The sequence below is a fragment of the Mustela lutreola genome, chromosome 10 (assembly GCF_030435805.1).
Source record: "Mustela lutreola isolate mMusLut2 chromosome 10, mMusLut2.pri, whole genome shotgun sequence".
Lineage (NCBI taxonomy): Eukaryota > Metazoa > Chordata > Mammalia > Carnivora > Mustelidae > Mustela > Mustela lutreola.
Window position 1 is genome coordinate 18,949,958 of NC_081299.1, and position 20,159 is coordinate 18,970,116.

Genomic DNA, 20,159 nt, shown 5'->3' on the forward strand with positions numbered 1-20,159 from the left:
ACCTTTGGGGACTGCTTGTTAACAGCTACATAATCTAGTTTATCTTAATAGAAACATCCTAAAATGTCAGAGGTCGGCTCACATTAGGCAAATGTGTGCATTATCTTTTTGGTAGATTGCCACTCAAAATAGTCAGTATTGTGTTTTGTAGCTTAAAGGATAATTTTCAGTTATATGAAGATTCCCCTACTCCAGTGTTGCCGGATAAATGAGTCATTAGCAGATCACGAACCGAATGGGGGAGGTGGGTCCAGTTTCTGAGTACCTTCTGAATGATACCTACATAGACATGGGACATATTTGCTGGGTCTCCTGGGCTAATGCGGCCAGCACTGGCCCCCAGCACCTGCAGGACCAGCCCCAGGCACAAGAAGTGGCATCTGCTGGTTCTGTGAGTGCAGACGGGCTCTGGTCCCCGTACGGGGTTGGCAGGCTCTCTAAAATACTTGTATGCACTCTCCTAGAAGTCGTCCATAATGTGTTGTTGAGTAAAACAGCAAGTCCCAAACTTCAAAATATACAGTCTTTTAAATCATATATGGAATATTTATAAAACTGATCTTCCAGTGGGCCAAAAAGCAAGTTTCAACAAATGTTGAAGGATGAAGACCATAGGGTTATTTTCTTTGACCACAAACAATCAAGCCAGAAAACAAAAGCTGTAAGATAGTTTAAAAAATCTCACACATTTGGAAAGTAGGAAACATACTTTTTAAATAACCCATGGGTCACACATCCTTACACTTAATCTGCTGAACAATTCATGGTGCAGATCCCCGTTTTAGAAAGTCAGGAACTAAGAATGGAAAGAGAACACAATTTGCTCGAATTTACACAGTGGCGGTAGAGCCGGGACTCAAAACCAGGATACAAAATTCTAGAGCCCGGGGCTTTAATAAAGGATATTCTCTTTATACTCTGTCTTGCCAGAATTCCCAAGATCCTCCCAAGTCTCAGTGGACCTGGTATTTCGTGTCTTAGAAAGAACAGCTATTGAGATGGGAGACATGGTCCCTACTTGCTTTGGTGGCACTGACCTTGGGTCTACTATGTAGACCCTTTTTGCTCCTGCCTCCTCTGGGGTCCCCTACCTGGGCTGAGGTATGACGTCTAGAGGAGTGGAGAGGACAGTTTCAGGATGATGTTCCCGGACAACTTTGAGTTAGATCTCCAGGAAGATTTCCTTTCCTTTTAAAGTTTTTTTTTTCCCACATGGGCATAAATGGTAAGCGAACAAAGAAAGACAGAAGGAAAAGTTACTTCCAGATGGCTCGCCATCTTGCTCTAATGTAGATTAAATAAAGAAAATATTCCAATGTATCATTAGGCAAACATGAGTATTAATATCATTCATATTATAAATGGAACAGAATGGAAATTCAGTCTATATCTTGACATACATTTGAGGCTAGGGCCTCAGAGCCGGAAAACAGACAATTATAGTGCCCTGATTCTGGGCATGTTGGAGGCTCCTGATACCTGAGGTAAGAGAAAGACCAAAGTGTTCCTAGATATCTCTGGGGGGGTGGGGGGGAGGGCTAAATTATAACCAACCAAAACGTCTCCCTCCTGTGGCAAGGGCCTGTTCAAACAGCCACTTAATGGTGTTAACCTACCTTCTCCATCTCCACCAACTTGTGTGGGTTCCTGTCAAGGTACATTTCTGGCAAACCTCCATGACACCCAGAGCTTCTGTGATACCACTCTGGACCTCAGCTTCTCTCCCTATGCCGTGAGGACACTACTCCCACCCTCCTCCGTGGGCTCACAAGTCTGAGTCCTGACCATGTTTCATGGAACAAGAAAATAAATGGAGAATCTTGATGGTGGTCCACATCCTAGAAAGTTACCTAAAGTGCTCAGAACTTACCAAATGGCCCTGGGGAGGGAAAGGCTGAGAGGTAGGAAGAGGTAGTGCTAAGCTGGGCTAGAGGTCCTGAAGGTGGGAATTTCACTCCATCCTTTGGTCTCATTTCTTCCATGGCAGAAGATACAATGGCCCAAGGGGAGGGAGTAGGCCTCTGGGTTAATACTGTTCAGCTTAAAGCTTGAAGCACCCCCCGTCCCCCCACCCCAGCTCTACCCCACTGCTTAGTCCCCACACCATCAGTGTTCAGTTTCCAGAAAGTCAATTTGCCAATCAGTAAGTGATCCAAGTCCCAGCGTGAGTTTAAGATCAGCAAGTCCAAGATCAAAGTATCCAGTTATCCAATCAGCAGCACAATTACATCCCCTTAATCTGTGAGGGTCACATCAGCCACTTCCTGATAGGAGGCTACGTGTCCCTGGGCAGGCCCCAAATGGGAACTCAGCTCAGTGACCTTTCACAAACGGCCGGTTGTGCCTACAGGCTGGACAGATGGTGTGGGGGCCCTGGGGTGAGCGATGGTCCAATGCCTTCAATGAGGCTGTTCCACTGGTCATAGTCCTCTTGTAGGTCTGTGTGGGAAAAAAAACAGGAAGGTTAGGGAAATCTTTGTAAGGTTAGTTCAAGGAGTAGCTACCGTGGATTTCGGGGGTCATCCTGGAGAGGAGCACCAGGGATACGGAAAGGACTGGTTATGGTGGGTGTGACGGTGAGAGCAGTATGGTAACTAGTGTCCACTGAATGTTTTATCAGTGTGCTTCATAAATGACTTGCTTGACCCGGAACAACCCAGTAAGGGTAATAATAGAAGCCAGCATTTACTGAAGGGTAATGCATCCTAGAAACTAGGCCAGACACGCACCGATTCATGTAATTTTCACAATCTCCCTATGCAGAAAGTCCTGTATTAGCTATTTTATAGCGGAGGAAACTGAGGCTCAGAGAAGCTACCCGATTCACCCGAGGTCATTCCAATGGAGAAGTGGTAGAGACAGAATTCAAACCTGGGTCAAAGGCATGAGAAAATGGAAAGCCCAGGGAAGCCGTTGAGCGGGAAGGAAGGGATCTTTGCACGTCAGCTGGGGGACTTCCATGAAAAGCGAGAGAGAACTAGACGGCAACATCATGAGGCAGCCCAATACCGGATAGGATTCCAGAGAGGGCCCTGGGATCGCAGGCAGATGGGTCTACCATAGTAAGAACAGTCAAAAAGGGACGAAGGCCTCAGGCGGAGGGAGCAGGGCACAGTTGAACAGGCAAATGGTGCTTTTGTTCCAAACAAACAAAAGCTGGGACAGAAGGCAGGGACCACTCTTCTTCATCTCTGGATCCCCAGTGCCCTGCCACGAACCTGGCAGGGAAGAGTTCCTCAACAAGGAAGTGTCACATAGTCATCAATTCAGAAACTATCAAGCACACCCATGATGGGCCAATCTGTTCTTGGTGCTAAAAATACCACACAAAAACAGAAACCCTTATCCTCATAGAGCTCATAATCTAATAGGCAGAGATAACAACAAACACAATAAATTATATTGCGTGGGAAAAGGTGGTAAGTACTATGGGGAAAAAACAGAGCAGATAAGAGACGCAGTGGTGGGATGCCTGGGTGGCTCAGTTGGTTGGACGTCTGCCTTCGGCTCAGATCATGATCCTGGAGTCCCGGGATCGAGTCCCACATCGGACTCCCAGCTCCATGGGGAGTCTGCTTCTCTCTCTGACCCTCTCCTCATTCATGCTCTCTCTCACTGTCTCTCTCTCAAGTAAATAAATAAAATCTTTAAAAAAAAAAAAAAAAAAAAAAGAGATGCAGTGGTGGTGCCTGGGAGAGGGGGGTGAGGCGAGGAAGGGAAGGTACAGGGGCGTAACAAGGGGGATCAGGGGTGCCTGGGTGACTCAGTTAGAAGAATATATGACTCTTGATCTCAGGGTCATGAGTTCTAGCCCCACACTGGGTATAGAGATTACTTAAATAAAGTAACTTAAGGGGCACCTGGGTGGCTCAGGGGGTTAAAGCCTCTGCCTTCAGCTCAGGTCATGGTCCCAGGGTTCTGGAATCGAGCCCCGCATTGGGCTCCCTGCTCAGCGATCCGGCTCCCTGCTCAGCGGGGAGCCTGCTTCCTCCTCTCTCTCTCTGCCTGCCTCTCTGTCTACTTATAATCTCTGTCTGTCAAACAAATAAATAAAATCTTTAAAATAAAATAAAATAACTTAAAAAAAAAAAAAAGAAATAAAAGGGTGGTCAGGGTGTGCCTCACTGGAGAGATCTGCACAAAGACCTAAAGGAGATGGGAAGAAGCCACGGGACCGAACGGAACAGTGTCCCAGACAGCAGGAACAGCAGCGCAAAGACCCCGAAGTGGGTGTGTGCCTGGAGTGCCGGAGGCTTGCGCAGCAACACTGAAGGCGGCCTGGGGAGGAGCAGCAGGAAGCGGGGTCAGGAGGGACCGAGGGCCACATCATACGAGGCCAGCAGGACACTGGACATTGGCTTTGACTCTCAGAGAAATGGGGAGCCACGGAGGATTCGGAAGAGGGGTGTGAGAGACTGGACTTAATTTCTATCAGGTTCACTCTGGCCACTCGATTAAGAAAAGACTGTGTGGGGAGGCAAGGGCAGGGAGAGACAACTTGGACAGGGTGACAGTCATGGGGGTGAGGGCATGTGACGAGGTTCCACATGTAGTCGAAAGGTAGAGCCAAGAGGATTTCTGAGGGATCGGAAAGGGGAGCAGAGACAAGAATGAAGACATCAGCTTGAGTAACTCGGAATTGGGTTTGGTCGGGGATGTCTACTGGGTGGAGAAGCCCTGAGTGGTGGGTTATACGGATCTGATGCTTGAGAGATCGAACTGGAGACATAAAGTGGGGTGTTGTCAGCCTAAGACCTACCCACGAGCGTGGAGAGATAACGTGAGGGGATACAGAGACAAGGTCCAAGCCCTGAGCCCCAGAAGCAGTAACGCAGACGGAGAAGGAGCAGACGTCCAGACAGGAGAACACCCACAGTGGAGTATTCTGGAAGTGAACACGGGGTTTCACGGAGGAGGGCGTCACCAGCTCTCTCAGAAGCTGAGCACAGGGACGCCTGGGTGGCTCAGTTGGTTAAGCGGCTGCCTTCGGCTCAGGTCATGATCCCAGCGTCCTGGGATCAAGTCCCACATCGGGCTCCTTGCTCAGCAGGAAGCCTGATTCTCCCTCTGCCTCTGCCTGCCACTCTGTCTGCCTGTGCTCGCTCTCTCTGACCAAAAGAAAAAAAAAGAAAATAGAAAAAAAAGAAGCTGAGCACGGCAGCAGATGAGGAAGGAGAACTCGCCACCCGGCTGAGGGCTGTGATGGTCACTGGCCATGTTGACAAAAGCAATTGTCACAGGGAACTGGGATGCAAATGCCTCACTAGAGTGGGCTTAAGAGAGAACGCGGAGAGAAGAGCCAGAGAACGTAAAGACGAACATTCTTTCAAGGAGTTTTGTTAGGAGGAACAGGGAAATGGGGTGCTAACTGGAGGGGTAAGTGGGGTCAAAGTAGGTATCTTTTAAGAGAAATTTCAGGGTGAGGGGTACCTGGGCAGCTCAGTCGGTTAAGCATCTGCCTTCGGCTCAGGTCATGAGGCCAAGCTCCTGGGATCGAGTCCTGCATCAGGCTCCCTGCTCAGCAGGGAGTCTGCTTCTCCCTCTCCTGCCTCTCCCCCTACTTGTGCGGCCTCTCTCTCTCTCTCTCTCACTCTCTCTCCCAAATAAATAAATAATATCTTTAAAAATAAGAGAGAGAGAGAAATCTCAGGGTGAAATGAACCAGATCAAGAGGGGCAGATTGACATCTGCAGATAAAAGGAAAAACCTGTTGTCACAATCACCTTGAACCCACGGGGGAGAGAAGGGAACGTGTTATGTGTGGGTGGTGGGGCTGGCCTTAGAGAACAGACTGGGAGCTAGTGGCCAGGCATGGAGCAGAGCATCACACAAAGGCGTGTGGATGAGGTGCTGGGATTTCAAGGAAGTACCGGCTACTTCCATTCTCTCCGTGACCTGGGAGGCCAAGTTCATCAGCTCAGAGACAGGGGAGGGGAGGGTGTCAGAGGTCTGTAGAGAAAGGAGAAGGGAGAGTGGAAGAGCGGAGACAGAAGCTGCCTACAGCTCATAGGACAGAAGCCCCAATCTTCTTAATAAAAGAGAAAGAATATCCCTGGGTCAGTAGCAGATGTGCTCCCAGAGGCATTTTTAGGAGCAGGGAGAGGTACAGCTCGCTGCAACCCACTTTGGTTTCCTGTGTGACATGCACCATGTGGCCACCAAAATGCTTTTCTCTTCTTTGCAAAGCTAATTGCCCCAAACGGAGAGGCTTTGCCTTTTCAGACTCTGTCCCGTCTCTTCTCGCCTAGTGACACCAGAGCCTCGGAGTGGGACCCTCAGCCTCTCAGACAGGCCCACCGCCCGTCCTCCATGATGCAGCTGGACAGCCCACACACGTCTATTCGTGACATTGCCTTGCCAAAGGACTAAAATCCACACTCATTCCAGCAAATACGTGGCTTTTACACTTGGCTTCTGACCACTTCTCTGCCTTTAAGTTCTGCCAATTCACTCTCCCGGGCACCAGGCACACTAAACCCAGTTTCTCCAAACCGATCACACAAGCCTCTGTGCCTTCTGTTGACAAGCCATGGGCCCCTTCCCTGGTGAACCAGACTCCTCTGTTAAGGTTAAAGACGCGGATCACTTTGTCTGGGGAGCCTCCTCTCCTGGCTGTCCTTTCCTTTCCATCAGTTTGGTGCCTGCTCTCTGTGTCTCCTCAAGACTGAGGCTACACCCTGATCACTGGAGTCGCTGACAGGACAGGGAATCCACTAAGTACGTGGGCTTTGGAATCGGGCAATTTAGGTGCCTTCTGGCCTTGCCACTTCATAACCAGATAACTGCGGACAAATTACTTAAATTTCCAAAGCTTCATTTCTTCATCTATAAAATGGCGTTAATAAAATGAGTACCTACCAGAGAGGGCCGTCTTTGGGATTACATGTGATGGTGAATCTGAGTACTTAGTGAAGGCCTGGCGTAAAGCAAGTTCTGGATAATGTCCCTACGGTCTAAAACTCTCCTTCCCAGCAATTCTGTTGGTCTCCAGTAATGAGCGTCTTAGCTCAACATCTTAGTTCCTAAAGGCAGCCAGACTACGCCACTGTGGTCTCCGCTGCCGTCTTTCACTCTTTAGCTAATGACACGATGCTAAGAGTGACCTGGGAGAGTGAGCCGAGGACCATGTAGTCAGTCCTCACTGCAGTCTAGGGTCACGGATCCATTCCCTCTCCCATGAGGTGATAGAGCGCTGCTTTAAAGTATTAACCCTAAGGTCTCTAAACCCAGGGGGCATCATGGTTCACAGGAGCAAGATGAAATGAACATGTATGTACATATGTAAATTCCAGTTAGGAGAGTCAATACATTCATAACAGAACAAATATATTTTAAAAGCAAACTGAATCCGTGGGCACCTGGGTGGCTCAGCTGGTTAAGCATCTGCCTTCAGCTCAGGTCCCGAATCCCAGGATCCCACACCGGGCTCCCTGCTCAGCAGGGAATCTGCTTCTCCCTCTGCCCTTCACCTTGCTTGTGCTCTCTCTCACTCTCTCTATCTCTCTCAAGTCAATAAATAAAATATTTTTTAAAAAAAGAAAGCAAAGTGAATTCACACCAAATTTTTTAGGCACTCAGGCCACACAACTAGATGTCTAGTGTCCAGAGCACAGAGGTGACCATCCTACTCTATGTACCACATCCAGCATGTCAGGTTGAAGTCAGGGCACCACACATCAAAAGGCATCCTGACAAACAGTGCATCCAGAGGGGATAATAAATGGCGACATGGGGAACCATGGGGAAGCATTGGGGAACAGGTGGGAGGTACCACGGACATCGAGCTTACCGAACAGAAAACGCAGAGAAGACACCACTGGGGACTTTGAATACCTAAATAGCTGCCATGTACAAAGGGTCTGCAGCTTCGCTGGGTGGCCCTCGAGGGGATGACCAGGCCAAGCAAAGAGGAGTCAGAAAGGATCAGATCTCGGTCTTAGGCTAGAGTGAGGTGACCCTGGACACTCGGGGTGGCCTGGCTCCCTTCTGAAGGAAACTGTACTGTGTACAACACCACTGAGGGCTCAGTCTAGGGCACACAGTGGTGGCCATCTCCATTCTTTCTTTCTTTCTTTCTTTTTTTTTTTTTTAAAGATTTTATTTATTTGAGAGAGTGTGAAAGCAAGAGAGATCAGAGGGAGAGGGAGAAGGAGACTCACCACTAAGCAGACAGCCCAATGCGCGGCTCCATCCCAAGAAGCTGAGATCACGACCTCAGCCAAAGGCACATACTTAACCGACTGAGCCACCCAGCCCCTCACCTCCTCTATGCTGGCTAGATTAGAAAAAGACATCAGTCAAGAGAGCTCCAGGCCTCAGTGGGGCACTGGCCTACATCGTGCTGCTAAGTAAAGGTGAGCCAGGAGAATCAAGCTGTCTCCCTTGGGAATCTGGTCGAAGAAACCCAAGAAAATATGGCAGTGAGGACCGAGAGCCACAGAGGAAAAGGATGCCACAAAGTTGGGAGATCAAGCCGTGGTTTGAGCCAACCGAAGCTGTGAGGAACATAGTTACCTATGAATAAGGAGATGCTATCAGCAAGAGAAAAACCAGAGTAGAAAAGAAGAAAACAGACCAGAGGTAAGAGAAACAGATGTCATTAGAAGAAGAGACAGAGAGACTGAGCCCGTGAGAGAGACCAGAGAGAGAGCGGTCAGTCCTGCTAAGCCACCTCGGTTCCCCTAACTCTTCACTTCCCACGTGGCCAGATGTACTTTCATAAACAAACTCACCTTTTTTTCTCCAGGTAAATGATGGACTCTCCATTCCTCATAACCAAAAGGAGCCTAACTAGAATATCAGTCTGAAAATGGAGAGGCAGAGGGGGCCGACCCTCGTAGTGGCGCACTCTCCATGCTGCCTGACTCTGTGGTGGCACGAAGGGAGAGGAGACGCGCCCTGGGTGGAAGGCTGCACCAAAGACCTCTACAGGCCTTGCCACTTAACTGGTCAGTGACGGATGACACTGGTCATAAGCCTTCCATGCTTTGTTTTGTTTAAAGTATGTCTACAGGGCGCTTGGGTGGCTCAGTGGGTTAAGCCACTGCCTTCGGCTCAGGTCATGATCTCAGGGTCCTGGGATCGAGTCCCGCATCGGGCTCTCTGCTCAGCAGGGAGCCTGCTTCCTCCTCTCTCTCTCTGCCTGCCTCTCTGCCTACTTGTGATCTCTCTCTGTCAAATAAATAAACAAAATCTTAAAAAAAAAAAGTATGTCTACAAACTTAGCCCATGTAGCGTCTTAACCTCCTCTGCGGTACAGATGAGGGGAGTGAGAATGAGTTAGGACACAGGTAATGGAAGAGAGAGAGAGAGAGAGAAAGGTGAAAGTGCCATTTACAGTGAGGAAACCGAGGCTCAGAAGTAAAATGACTAGGCCAAGGTCATTTGGGGAGTAAGAGACAAGAGTTAGGGTCTGCAAACTTACAGCTAAGCATTCTGTCTGCAACTCTACGCAGCTCTCTCCTTCACTCAGATTTTTCCTTTTGCCATACATCTGCCTGACATGGGACATGTCAGGATAGGCCACTGGGTAAGGAAATCTAAGGGACCCCCAGGGCTGCCCACAAACCCCCGTTCTCTCCTTACCTAGGTGCTTCTGCAGGAAGGCCAACATGGCCCTCACCATAACCTCCTGACCTTCATACGGGTCCAAGCTCCCACGAGTTTGCGCGGAGAAGAATTTACCGATCCAGTTACCAGCCACAAAAGCAAAGTCGGTTTGACTCCGATGAACAGACCCACTAGAGGCAAAGAGAAATGAGTAACTGGTACAGGTCTGGAGGTGAGAGCACACGAATATTTGCTAAGCACCTACCACGGGCAAGAGGCTTTATGTGCACCACCTCTGAGTTTTCACCACAGTCTCGGAAGGGAAGCATTTTCCTTGGGATAGAATCAGAGGAAATGATCTGCCCAAGGTCACACAGCCAGGAAGGAAGAGAGCTAGGACTTGAATGCAGGTGTGTCTGGCTTCAAAGCTGCCTCAACCCCCAGACCACGTCTGACAGAGCCGGGAAAGGCTGAGTTAAGTAGAGTGCAGTAGGGCAGGTGCAGGGCGAGGCGGCGAGGAGGCAAGGCCTGCCGTACTGTCATTCCACTGTCATTATAAACCACTGTGGCTTTTCCCTGGTGATGTTTGAATGGTCACAAAACATATCAGCTCCTTCTTCATCAGAACAGTGCCACAAAGTAAACAGGAGAAGGAATCACCTGCCTTTATTGGAGTAATCAGAAAAGTAAGGGCAAACACCTATAAAAGAAGGCTTTTGGATTAGAATTTAAGTTCCTAGCTATCAAATACATTTAATTCAAAAGTGAAATGCCCACTAGGTTCACTTTGGGCTATGACTCACAGCTAAGTATTTACTAGTCAATCAATGAGGGAAAAAAATCTAAACGCTAAACTTTAGTTGACATCATGCAGAAAACCTGACTTGTTTTTAAAAATGTGTTGTTTAAGGCAGATGAAAAAGTGGAAAGAATAATATAATGGACACTTGCGTTCCCAACACTCGGTTTAAGAATACAGTGCTGACAGTCCGAACGCCCTTGGGTTCTCCTTGCCAACTGCTCTCGCCTCCTTTCCCTCCGGAGGTCACCATTATCCTCCATCTGACTGGCTGGGGAAACTGTCAAGCAGTCCTCTGCAGCCATGAGATCCGAAGGACGGGGAGTGCTGGCCCTAAGGAAGACAGCCTAGCCAAGAGAAGCATGGGAAGAAGCATTGACTACAGGACTCCCAGCATTCCAGGGCTTTGGATTTAGGATTTCAACTACCCGAGTGATTCCAGAAGCCTGGGACATGTAGTTTGTTGTCATTTTGCTGAACTAGGACCTGGGACCCTTGTGGCATATGTGGTCAGGCTCTGTTAGGCTCGAGTGCAGGGCAGAAGCAAGTTGGGAGACTTGTCCATGGGCCCTCAGCCCTGCACCTGAACTCTGTGCCACTTCTGATCTATGCTACAAAATCTAATGGTCACTCAAAATGTTCTTTCTGTGATAAGTGGCTCCCGTGAGAAAACCACCTGATGGTGCTAGTAATGGAAGTGAATGTGGTTTCTCTTGGGGAGAATATAGATGGTTTATGGGCGATATCTGAATTGAGGTATTCAAGGTCTCCAAAAGTCTATCTCGTGAATGTCAAGGGTCTGTTGTAGTTACACTCTTCAAAAGACTCAATAAAATTCCCAAATGAGGTTAGAGATCTCTGGAGTCCATCGACCCATACCTTCCCTCTCCAACTCACAATCCCACAATACTCTTCTTCCAGAAGCCAAGAGGTAAATCCCATCATCGGGTCATATAAAGTAGGAAAGGAACTGCTGTAGGTAGAGCTAGATGAAGGAGGACAGACCGGAAGTCCTAAAGGAATTAACACTTTGCATTTCAGGAAGTATTTAAGTATTGTATTAATGGGTAGAACTTACAGATAATTTACAAGAAATTAAGAGAGCCATCACCAAGTAGCAAATGGAGAGGACACTGGGGATCCTGATCAAGACCCTGGGGCTTACTCACAGGACAGTTATGATCCTGGACTGTTCGTGCTGGGCACATATCTTCTTCATCAAGTTGACACTCTCCACTGTCTGGAATTTCTCAGCATTGATAAAGAACACAGGGCCTCGGGCTTTGGGGTAAAAGTCATGTTCCAGAGGAAACATCCAAGCGTCCAGAGCCACAGCACACCTGTGACAGGACCAGACATTTGGAACTGCTGTGCAGAAACCCAGGCAAGGATAGTCAGGCCAGTTGGGGAGGGACAGGGTTCTTCCCTTCAGTGGGAGGAAGACTCAGAAAGCCAGGAAGGGGGTACCAGGGCCCAGACCCTTCAGTTAGGATCTTGGATAGACATCCCTTTTACCTGTCACCAAAGATGCTTCTAGGTTTTGTTTGTTTGTTTGTTTATATTTATTTTAGAATAGCCTCCATGCCCAATGCAGGACTTGAATTCACAACCTGAGGTCAAGATTTGGATGCTCTACTCAATGAGCCAGCTAGACACCCCAGATCCTTCTAGATTTTAAAGTCCCTGACAGCAAGGATCAGACCTTTTCCTGGGTCTACTCTCAGGCAGCTGACCTGGGTTACTCAAAGGCCATTCATTCAACACTGAGTACCTACTATGTGCTTAGCCCCATGCTGTGGATACAGAGACATATAACACAGTTCTTGTTCTTAAGGATCAAGGGGAGACAGAACAGACAAGGGAACAAAATAGAGCTTAGTGCCCTGACTGCACGTGGAGCTATGTGAGCCCACAGTGTGCACAGCACAGGAGGTCAGGAAAAGCCTCTGTGGTGCCAGAGCTCAAAGACATGGCCAGTGTGTCCAGTAATCTGTCCCCTGGGGCAAAACTAAGGCCCTAAGATTAGCTCCTCTCCTCTACCCAGAGTTCCTTCAGTCTTCTCCATCTCAATAAAGGACAATCATCTCCCCCACTCAAATTCTAAAACATATCCTGACTCAATTCGCATCTCTCCATCCTGCCTCCTCCATCTGAATGCCAATCCATCACCTCTGACTTTGACTCTAAAACAGCCTTCCTCTAACCGGCCTCTTGGTTTTCAGTCTTGTCCTCAACCATCTACTCTTCATACAGTAGAGTAGCCATACAGTAGCCAGAGGGAGCTTTTTTTTTTTTTTAATTTTTAATTCTTTTTTTTTTTTTTTTTTTTTTAAAGTAGGCTCCATACCTAGTGTGGAACCCAACACAGGGCTTGAACTCAGGACCCTGACATCAGGACTTGGGCTGAGATCAAGTTAGACACTTAATCCACTGATTTTTCCTGGAACTATCAGCACTGTATTCTTAACACTTTAACATGTAAGTAAGATTTTTTTCAGGGCGCCTGGCTGGCTCAGTTAAAAGAATATGCAACTCTTGATCTCGGGATTGTGAGTTTGAGCCCCACGTTGGGTGTAGTGATTAGTTAAATGAATAAATAAAAACTTAAAATATTTTTCTCTGCTTAAAACCCTTAATGGTTTCCCATCGTACTTAGAATAAAATTGAACTCTCTTCACTCTGGCCAAAAGGCCGTGTGATCTAGCCTGTTTATCTCTCTGATCATTATCTTGAACCACTTCCCCCTCACTCATTGTGCCATTCCCACACTGACATGGCAAGCTTCCTTCTACCTCAGGGTGTTTGCATTACCTGTTCCCTCTGCCTAGAATGATCCTTCCCTAGACCTTCACACGGTTGGCTTCTGAAGTCTTGGCTTACGTCACTTCCTGAAAGAAGCCTCCAGTTACTCTGGCGTATCAGCTTTGTTTATTTTCTTCACTGTACCTGAGTGCTGGGGATTTGGCTGTTAGCTTGTTTACTCATCCGTCTCCTCCCACAATAACATAATTCCATGAAATCAGAGACCTTATTTTCTTGTTCGCCACTGAATCCCCAGCTCCCAAACCAGTGCCTAGCACATAACGCTCGTGTGACAAATACTTGCTGAATGACGGAACAGTGCGCAGAGCTCAACAGCAGCGTCGCTAGGACACTCACCGAAACTGGGTCTCCTTGGCCAAAGCCAAGACAGCTGTGGCCCCGCCAAATGAATGTCCCATCACAGCCACGTGGCTCATGTTGATGCTGCCCTGAGGAAAGCAGAGAACTGAACCAAATTAGAAATGTGGGGCTGCTTTTCCAGGAATTCTTCAGAGACAGGAGGCAGAGAGTGAGACAATGAGGCAGAAGCACTGTACAGTGGATGAGGTCCTGCCTGTAGGGCAGGAACCTCGTGCTCAACGGAGAGTGGCCAGTCAGCCAACCCCCAGACCAGACAACTTCCTGCAGTCAGGAATTCTGAAAACTATGTTCTTCATCTTCTTTTTTTTTTTTTTTTTAAGATTTTATTTATTTATTTGACAGAGATCACAAGTAGGCAGAGAAGCAGGCAGAGAGAGAGAGGGGGAAGCAGGCTCCTTGCTGAGCAGAGAGCCTGATGTGGGGCTCGATCCCAGGACCCTGGGATCATGACCTGAGCCGAAGGCAGAGGCTTTAACCCACTGAGCCACCCAGGCGCCCCTCATCTTCATTTTTGTAAGCATACCACCTGTGATGCCTGGACCAGGGTGACAGCTAAATATACGTGAAGAAATGACTGGGCCTAAATGATGGATTCCACACAGATCCATCCGTGCGAGCACGTTAGGAATGAGAACCGTCTCCAACCCCTAGATCCCTGCCTTACAGCCAGTCCAAAGGGTGACACAGGAGCCAAGTCGGGGGACAGAACGGAAAGCTCCTGCTTCCTCCATGTCCCTCTGAAGGCAAGGGCTGCTTGTGTAGAAACAAAGCCAGCTTCTACTTCCTTTGGGTATCTGTCCTAACTTTGATCGGGCAGAATGAGTCGGCTTGCTCTTCCTGCTCTGCAAATATCTATTTCAAGTTGTCCCCAGAAGCCTCTAGGGCACGGTTATGTAAGAAGCTACTGCAGCTGTCTGCCAAGGGTTTTGGGAAATCTCTCTAGCCATTGTGGCCCAGGCTCTGCCCTGAACCTGTGCTCTCCTCTGCTCTCCCCAGTTTCCATCCTGAGGCCCTGTACCTAAATTCTCTCCCTTTGCTTAGTACTTTCAGACCAACAACTTGGTTGATGGCCGCTTCTGCTTTTTTTCACAGGTTAATATATTTATATATGCGGAAAATGAGGAGCATATAAAGAAGTCACCCACGTATCACATTCCCTTTCCACATAGTGGCCCAACACATATCCCCAAACGGGTCAGTTTCTTCAGTGTCTTTGGAGAGCTTACTTACGCACACACAGGTAAATGCGAATCTCTACATCCCCACTCTTTACACAAAACTTACCTTTGTGCATAATAATATTAGTTACAGAAAGACCTTCCTTATCCTTTCTTATAGCTACATCTGGTTTCCCCATGGCGTAGATGGCTGGCTGATCACCAAATCTGTCTTTCTTCTTTCCCAACATACAGCTGGACTCTGTTTCCCAGCAGCTGGATGTGGCCTTGGGACTGAGTTCCAGCCAACAGGAGCATGAAAGCGGTATCTCCACTTCCAGGCCTGGCCCATAAAAAAGTGTTTTATATAAATCTCCATGCCCTTCCCCGCTCCTGGCTTAATGCACACAGTGGCCTTGGGTTTCACAAGTGGAAGAGGCTAGAGCTATAAGCTAAAAGGAGCCTGGATCCCTGAGTCACCCCTTGCAAGAGGAGCACCTATTTGCAACTTGGCGTGGGAGAGAAGTAAATTTGTATTGCATTAAGCTACTGAGGTCTGGGACTTAGTAGTTACAGCAATTAGCATTATCAAAACTAATATCCATTGTCCCATAATCTATTCAACGACTTCCCTTACTGGAGAACACTTAGGATATGACCAGTCTTTTGCCGTTACCAACAGCAGTGGAACGAATAACCTTGTACATATTATCAAGCTGCACGTGTAGATATCTACGGAATCCATTCCTAGAACTGGACATCGCTAGGTCAAAGAATATGCCCGCTTGTACTGCTGATAGCTATTGCCAAAGTGCTCTGCGTGGGGCAATCTGTACTCTCACGGGCAACCCAGCACAGTATCTGCTTCCCCAGAGCTTTGCCAACAAGAGTGAGTAATCAATTTTTAGAACTTACTCTGCTAGGTGAAAGTGTTCTTAGCTGTTTTTATGCCGTATTTCCCCCAATGATAATCCAACTCAACTCCAGCCTGCCCAAGGCCTGTCGCAGGCTCAGAGGCACACAACCCTGTACTTCAGTGCCCGGAACCCTGTCTGTCTGCTAGGGGCCGGCAGCACACAGCGCTCTGCTGGAGAAGTGCTTCAGATGTCAGCTCCCAGCTGCCCTCCAGGCAGATACCGTGCCCTGGCTGGCCTTGACTCGACCAGAGCCTTTAAAAGGCATTTGCTAGTAAGTCTGTGGGGCACACAGTACAGGCTTTGGGATCAAAAGGCCCCAGTTTGAAGTCTGACTCTACCACGTACGTGTAACCTTGGGTAGATTCTTAGCCTCTTTGATCCTTGGTTTCTTTTTATGTAAAGAGCTAATAATGCTTGCTGCATAAGTTTCTGTAAGGGGCTCTTATCATTTTAAGTACTCATACAACAGTAGTTGTTAATTTATATATACGTATGTATGTATGTACATATACAAACACACACACACCCCATTCTCATTTGTGCAATGGCATACTACATGGCTATCAAAAAAATCATGCCATAGAAAAATATTAACTGGCATAAGAAGACATTCAGACTAGTATGCTAAGTGAAAAAAAGGGCCACAAAACAGCATGTATTAAATAATAACATTATTGTTTTTAAAAACATAAACATATGTGTTACACGTTTTAAAGGAACTGGAAAGACAAACGTCAACATGCAAAAAGAAAAGCTTTTTTTCTTTATGCTTTTGTGTGATTTCTTGGTTCTCTAAATAGAGCCTGAGCTACTTTTGAACTCAGGTGGGAAAGATGGGGGGGTGCGGGGTGCTGGGAATGTATCTGCATAGGAACCAGATTCCAGAGCTGGGACAGTTTCTATCCTCCTGGAAGGATTTTTGGGATTCCCTCAAAGGAAAGAATTAGAAAAGAACACAGGTTGTTCGTTGCTCAACAGCCCTTCCTTTGGGGAACGAGACATCTTTCCCTTATCCACGTGGCCCTGTAGGGATGCCAGTCCTGGCGCTCAGGTTCCCCTGACCCAGAAGTGGGTGTATAACGTAGGCAGGCCAATCAGAACACCCTGTCCCTCTCGTACAGTGACTGGTCTGGAAGGGACATGTAACCCAAGCAGGGCCACAGCCTTCTCAGAACAGTGGAAGCCACGAGAATCTCTTTTCCTTTTAAATTTGAAGCTGCATTGAAATATAGGCATGGGCTGCGAGCAACCAGGGTTCCTGCCTAATGGGGAGAGTCCGGTGAGAATGAAGCCCACACATGGAGTGGAAGGGAGCCAGGAGAAGAAGAGAGAGTGCCAGAGCCTTGATGACAATGTCTGAGACCCTGGATCTCCCTACGCTGGCCTAAAGCCAGTCTGCGTTTGGTCTTCTTTGCTTATCAGAGCCAACAAATTCTCTTCTAGTTTAAGCCAATGAGTTAGGTTTTTGTTATGCGGAACAGAACAGACCCCAAGGTCCTGATGAACACATATGCTCCAGGTGACACTAATTGCTTCCATACCTTCAAGGTCTTCAGATCCAGCCCGTCGGGCAAGATATTGAGGACGATCTGCCCAGCAGTGACCTCTTGCAGGATCCTCAACACCCGAGTACACTCGCTCACCCTCTGATGCACCTGCAACACAGAGTCGTGGTGGGGGCGGGAACAGAACACAGCACAACCATGAGGCAAGTACCTCACTCTCTGACAGAGCCGAGGGAGGGTGTGGGGAGAGCATGCCCACCTAGTGCTCAGCAAGCACCGTGGGCTCCATGGCCTGAGAAAGGCTCGGCAACCTCCCAGCAGCTCCATACAAGCGCCACCTAATGGTCCACTGGAGTCAGCATGGCCCTTCACACTGCCCCCCTCCCCATGGGGCGTCAGGAGGACCTAATAAGACAACATATAGGAAAGCACCCTGAACACAAAAGAAATAAGAGTGTTTTTTTTTAATCAACCCAGTACTGGATTTGACTTCCCTATTTATAGCATACATCTATTGTTTTCATCTGCCTAGCGCTCACATACCCCCAATTCACCCACTACCCCTCACTTTTGAGGACTGTGACCCCCTCAAATCTGTCAACTTATTTCTGATGAAAATTTCCCATTTGGATAGTTCTCCTGGGCCCAGAAGCCTCCCTCCAGGATTTTTCTTTCTGCAGCTTGAGGCAGGTGTGACAACTGGGGGACGACCCTCCAAAGAGCCCTATTCTCTCCAGTGGTGAGGCCAAGTATATGCAAACTCAGTCTGTCCAGAGCTGTGGTTTTAACCTTGTGGTTCTAAGGCAGTCTGCAGATAAGACCAACCAGCAGAGGAGACAGAGAAGGAAAAAACATCTTGATGGTATCGGGCTCCAGTGGTCCTGCCCCTTACATGCAGCCTGTATAAGCCGGTCAATTCTCTGGTTTGCCTACCAAGATTAAATTAAGTTTCTGTCACCTACAATTGTGAAGAGTCTTGATTACTACCCCCTTTCTCTGCCATGGTAAGCTCAGACCCACTCTGAGTGAGATCTCAGGACAGAAGATCAAAGTCTTCTTAGTTCAGTCTTTTTAGGGACTGTTAGTGTCAGGAGGACAGGCTTATGAACTCCCCCTCCCCAACAGGCACAAGCCTACCTGGCAATTCCGGACATGGAACTCTTTCTCCCCTTCCTCAATCTGACGGTAAGGGATCCATTCTTCCTCCAGCGGCTCGGGAGCTTGCTGGTTCTCCCCCGGGGCCTGCTTGCAGAAACAGGTGGTCGCGGCGGACCCATCCCTGAAATACATGTGCCGCTGGAGAAACTAGAGGACACCCTTGAGCTTATTTTTTCCCTTTGCCAAATCCTCCATTTCCGCCAAGACACTCTAGGTCATCTTTTGGCTAGCAGGGAGAAAGATCTGGGGCCATACACAGGAGAGTAGAAAAAAAACATTGATTTTAAAGACTGACTTGGACTTGGGCCCCAACTCAGCTGTGTCCCTTCCAGCAATTGAACCTTTGAACTTTGGTTTCCTTGTCTTGAAATTGAGTAGAATACCCTCCTTGCATGGTCATTGTGAAGATTAGAAATAATATACGGGTAAGGGACTAGCCTCTGTCCCAGCCCACTGGCGGCTGCCAATCCAAGAGTTCATTATGGCCTTCACCCCTCACCTGTGCTCCGGGACAGCAACCACAAAGCCGTGGGAGGCCAGCTCCATGCAGAAGGCTGAATACAGCGTCCTAGAGTTGCGAGAGACAAGAGGAGCGCTCAGAAGAACGGCCCCCTGCAGCCCCCATTCCAACCATGCTCTGCTGGTGACCATCTCAAAAGACTGAAGAGAGGAAGTTTCACCTGCAGCAACCCTCCCTCTTCAAGGTGCTCTCTCTGGTTAGCAGAGCACTCGTCTCCCCAAGGCTCCATGAAGCATGTGTAAATCCATCCATGGTGTTTTCAACCCCACACAAACCCTGATTCCTCTCCACCCACCCCCAATATAGTCTGGCTACTCCAACAATTGCATTTTTATTGTCTACGTATTCTTGTAGGTCTCCCAAATTAGCAGGTCAGATCCCTGGAGACAGGCACTCTGGCCCTTTCTGTAATATGCAAATATGCACCTGTAATTTAGCATGTCAATTTGTCCAGCCTCCAACTTCCTAGAAAAAAAGGAATACGGCAGACACTGTCAACTGCCTAAACACTTATTTTTCTGTCCTCCTTAGTAGCAGAACCTGATTATCAGCTGAAGATACAGATATCAGTATGACATTTGTGGCCTTCCTTGCAGCCAGGTTTATCTATGTGATTAAGTTCCAGCCCAGCAACAGAAATATAATGCTGCCCTCATAAGTAATTGAAATTCTCTAGTAGATATATTTTTTAAAGTTAAAAAAAGGGCGCCTGGGTGGCTCAGTGGGTTAAGCCGCTGCCTTCGGCTCAGGTCATGATCTCAGGGTCCTGGGATCGAGTCCCACATCGGGCTCTCTGCTCAGCAGGGAGCCTGCTTCCTCCTCTCTCCCTGCCTGCCTCTCTGCCTACTTGTGATCTCTCTCTGTCAAATAAATAAATAAAATCTTAAAAAAAAATAAAAAAATAAAAAAATAAAGTTAAAAAAAAAGGTGGAATTAATCTGAATAATATATTTTATTTAATTTAATAGAGCCAAAACATTATCATTTTAACATATAATCAAAATGTCTGAGTTAGGGGAGCCTGGCTGGCGCAGTCGGTAGAGCACCTGATTCTTGATCTCGGGGTCATGAGTTCGAGACCAACATTGGGAATAGAGATTACTTTAAAAAAGAAATTTGGGGGGCGCCTGGGTGGCTCAGTGGGTTAAGCCACTGCTTTCGACTTAGGTCATGATCTCAGGGTCCTGGGATCGAGCCCCGCATCGGGCTCTCTGCTCAGCGGGGAGCCTGCTTCCTCCTATCTCTCTCTCCGCCTGCCTCTCTGCCTACTTGTGATCTCCCTCTGCCAAATAAATGAAAATAAAATCTTTAAAAAAAAGAAATGTGGAATTAATGAAATATTTTATTTAGCTCTTTTTTCCCATATGAAGT

The 20,159-nt window shown here is 47.8% G+C and overlaps 1 protein-coding gene across 2 annotated transcripts in view; it reads right to left on the reverse strand.

The window, feature by feature from the left end:
* Positions 1-875: 875 nt before the first annotated feature.
* PAFAH2 (platelet activating factor acetylhydrolase 2) overlaps positions 876-20,159 on the reverse strand; it is a 31,421-nt gene continuing 12,137 nt past the window's right edge. For both annotated transcript variants that reach the window (XM_059136278.1, XM_059136277.1), the window contains exons 5-11: positions 18,768-18,836; positions 18,248-18,389; positions 17,147-17,260; positions 13,508-13,599; positions 11,518-11,688; positions 9,586-9,740; positions 876-2,439 (exon numbers count right to left, since the gene is read on the reverse strand). In XM_059136278.1, coding sequence (XP_058992261.1) covers positions 2,345-2,439; positions 9,586-9,740; positions 11,518-11,688; positions 13,508-13,599; positions 17,147-17,260; positions 18,248-18,389; positions 18,768-18,836 — 838 coding nt within the window. In that variant the 3' untranslated portion in view covers positions 876-2,344. The remainder of the gene's footprint in view (positions 2,440-9,585; positions 9,741-11,517; positions 11,689-13,507; positions 13,600-17,146; positions 17,261-18,247; positions 18,390-18,767; positions 18,837-20,159) is intronic.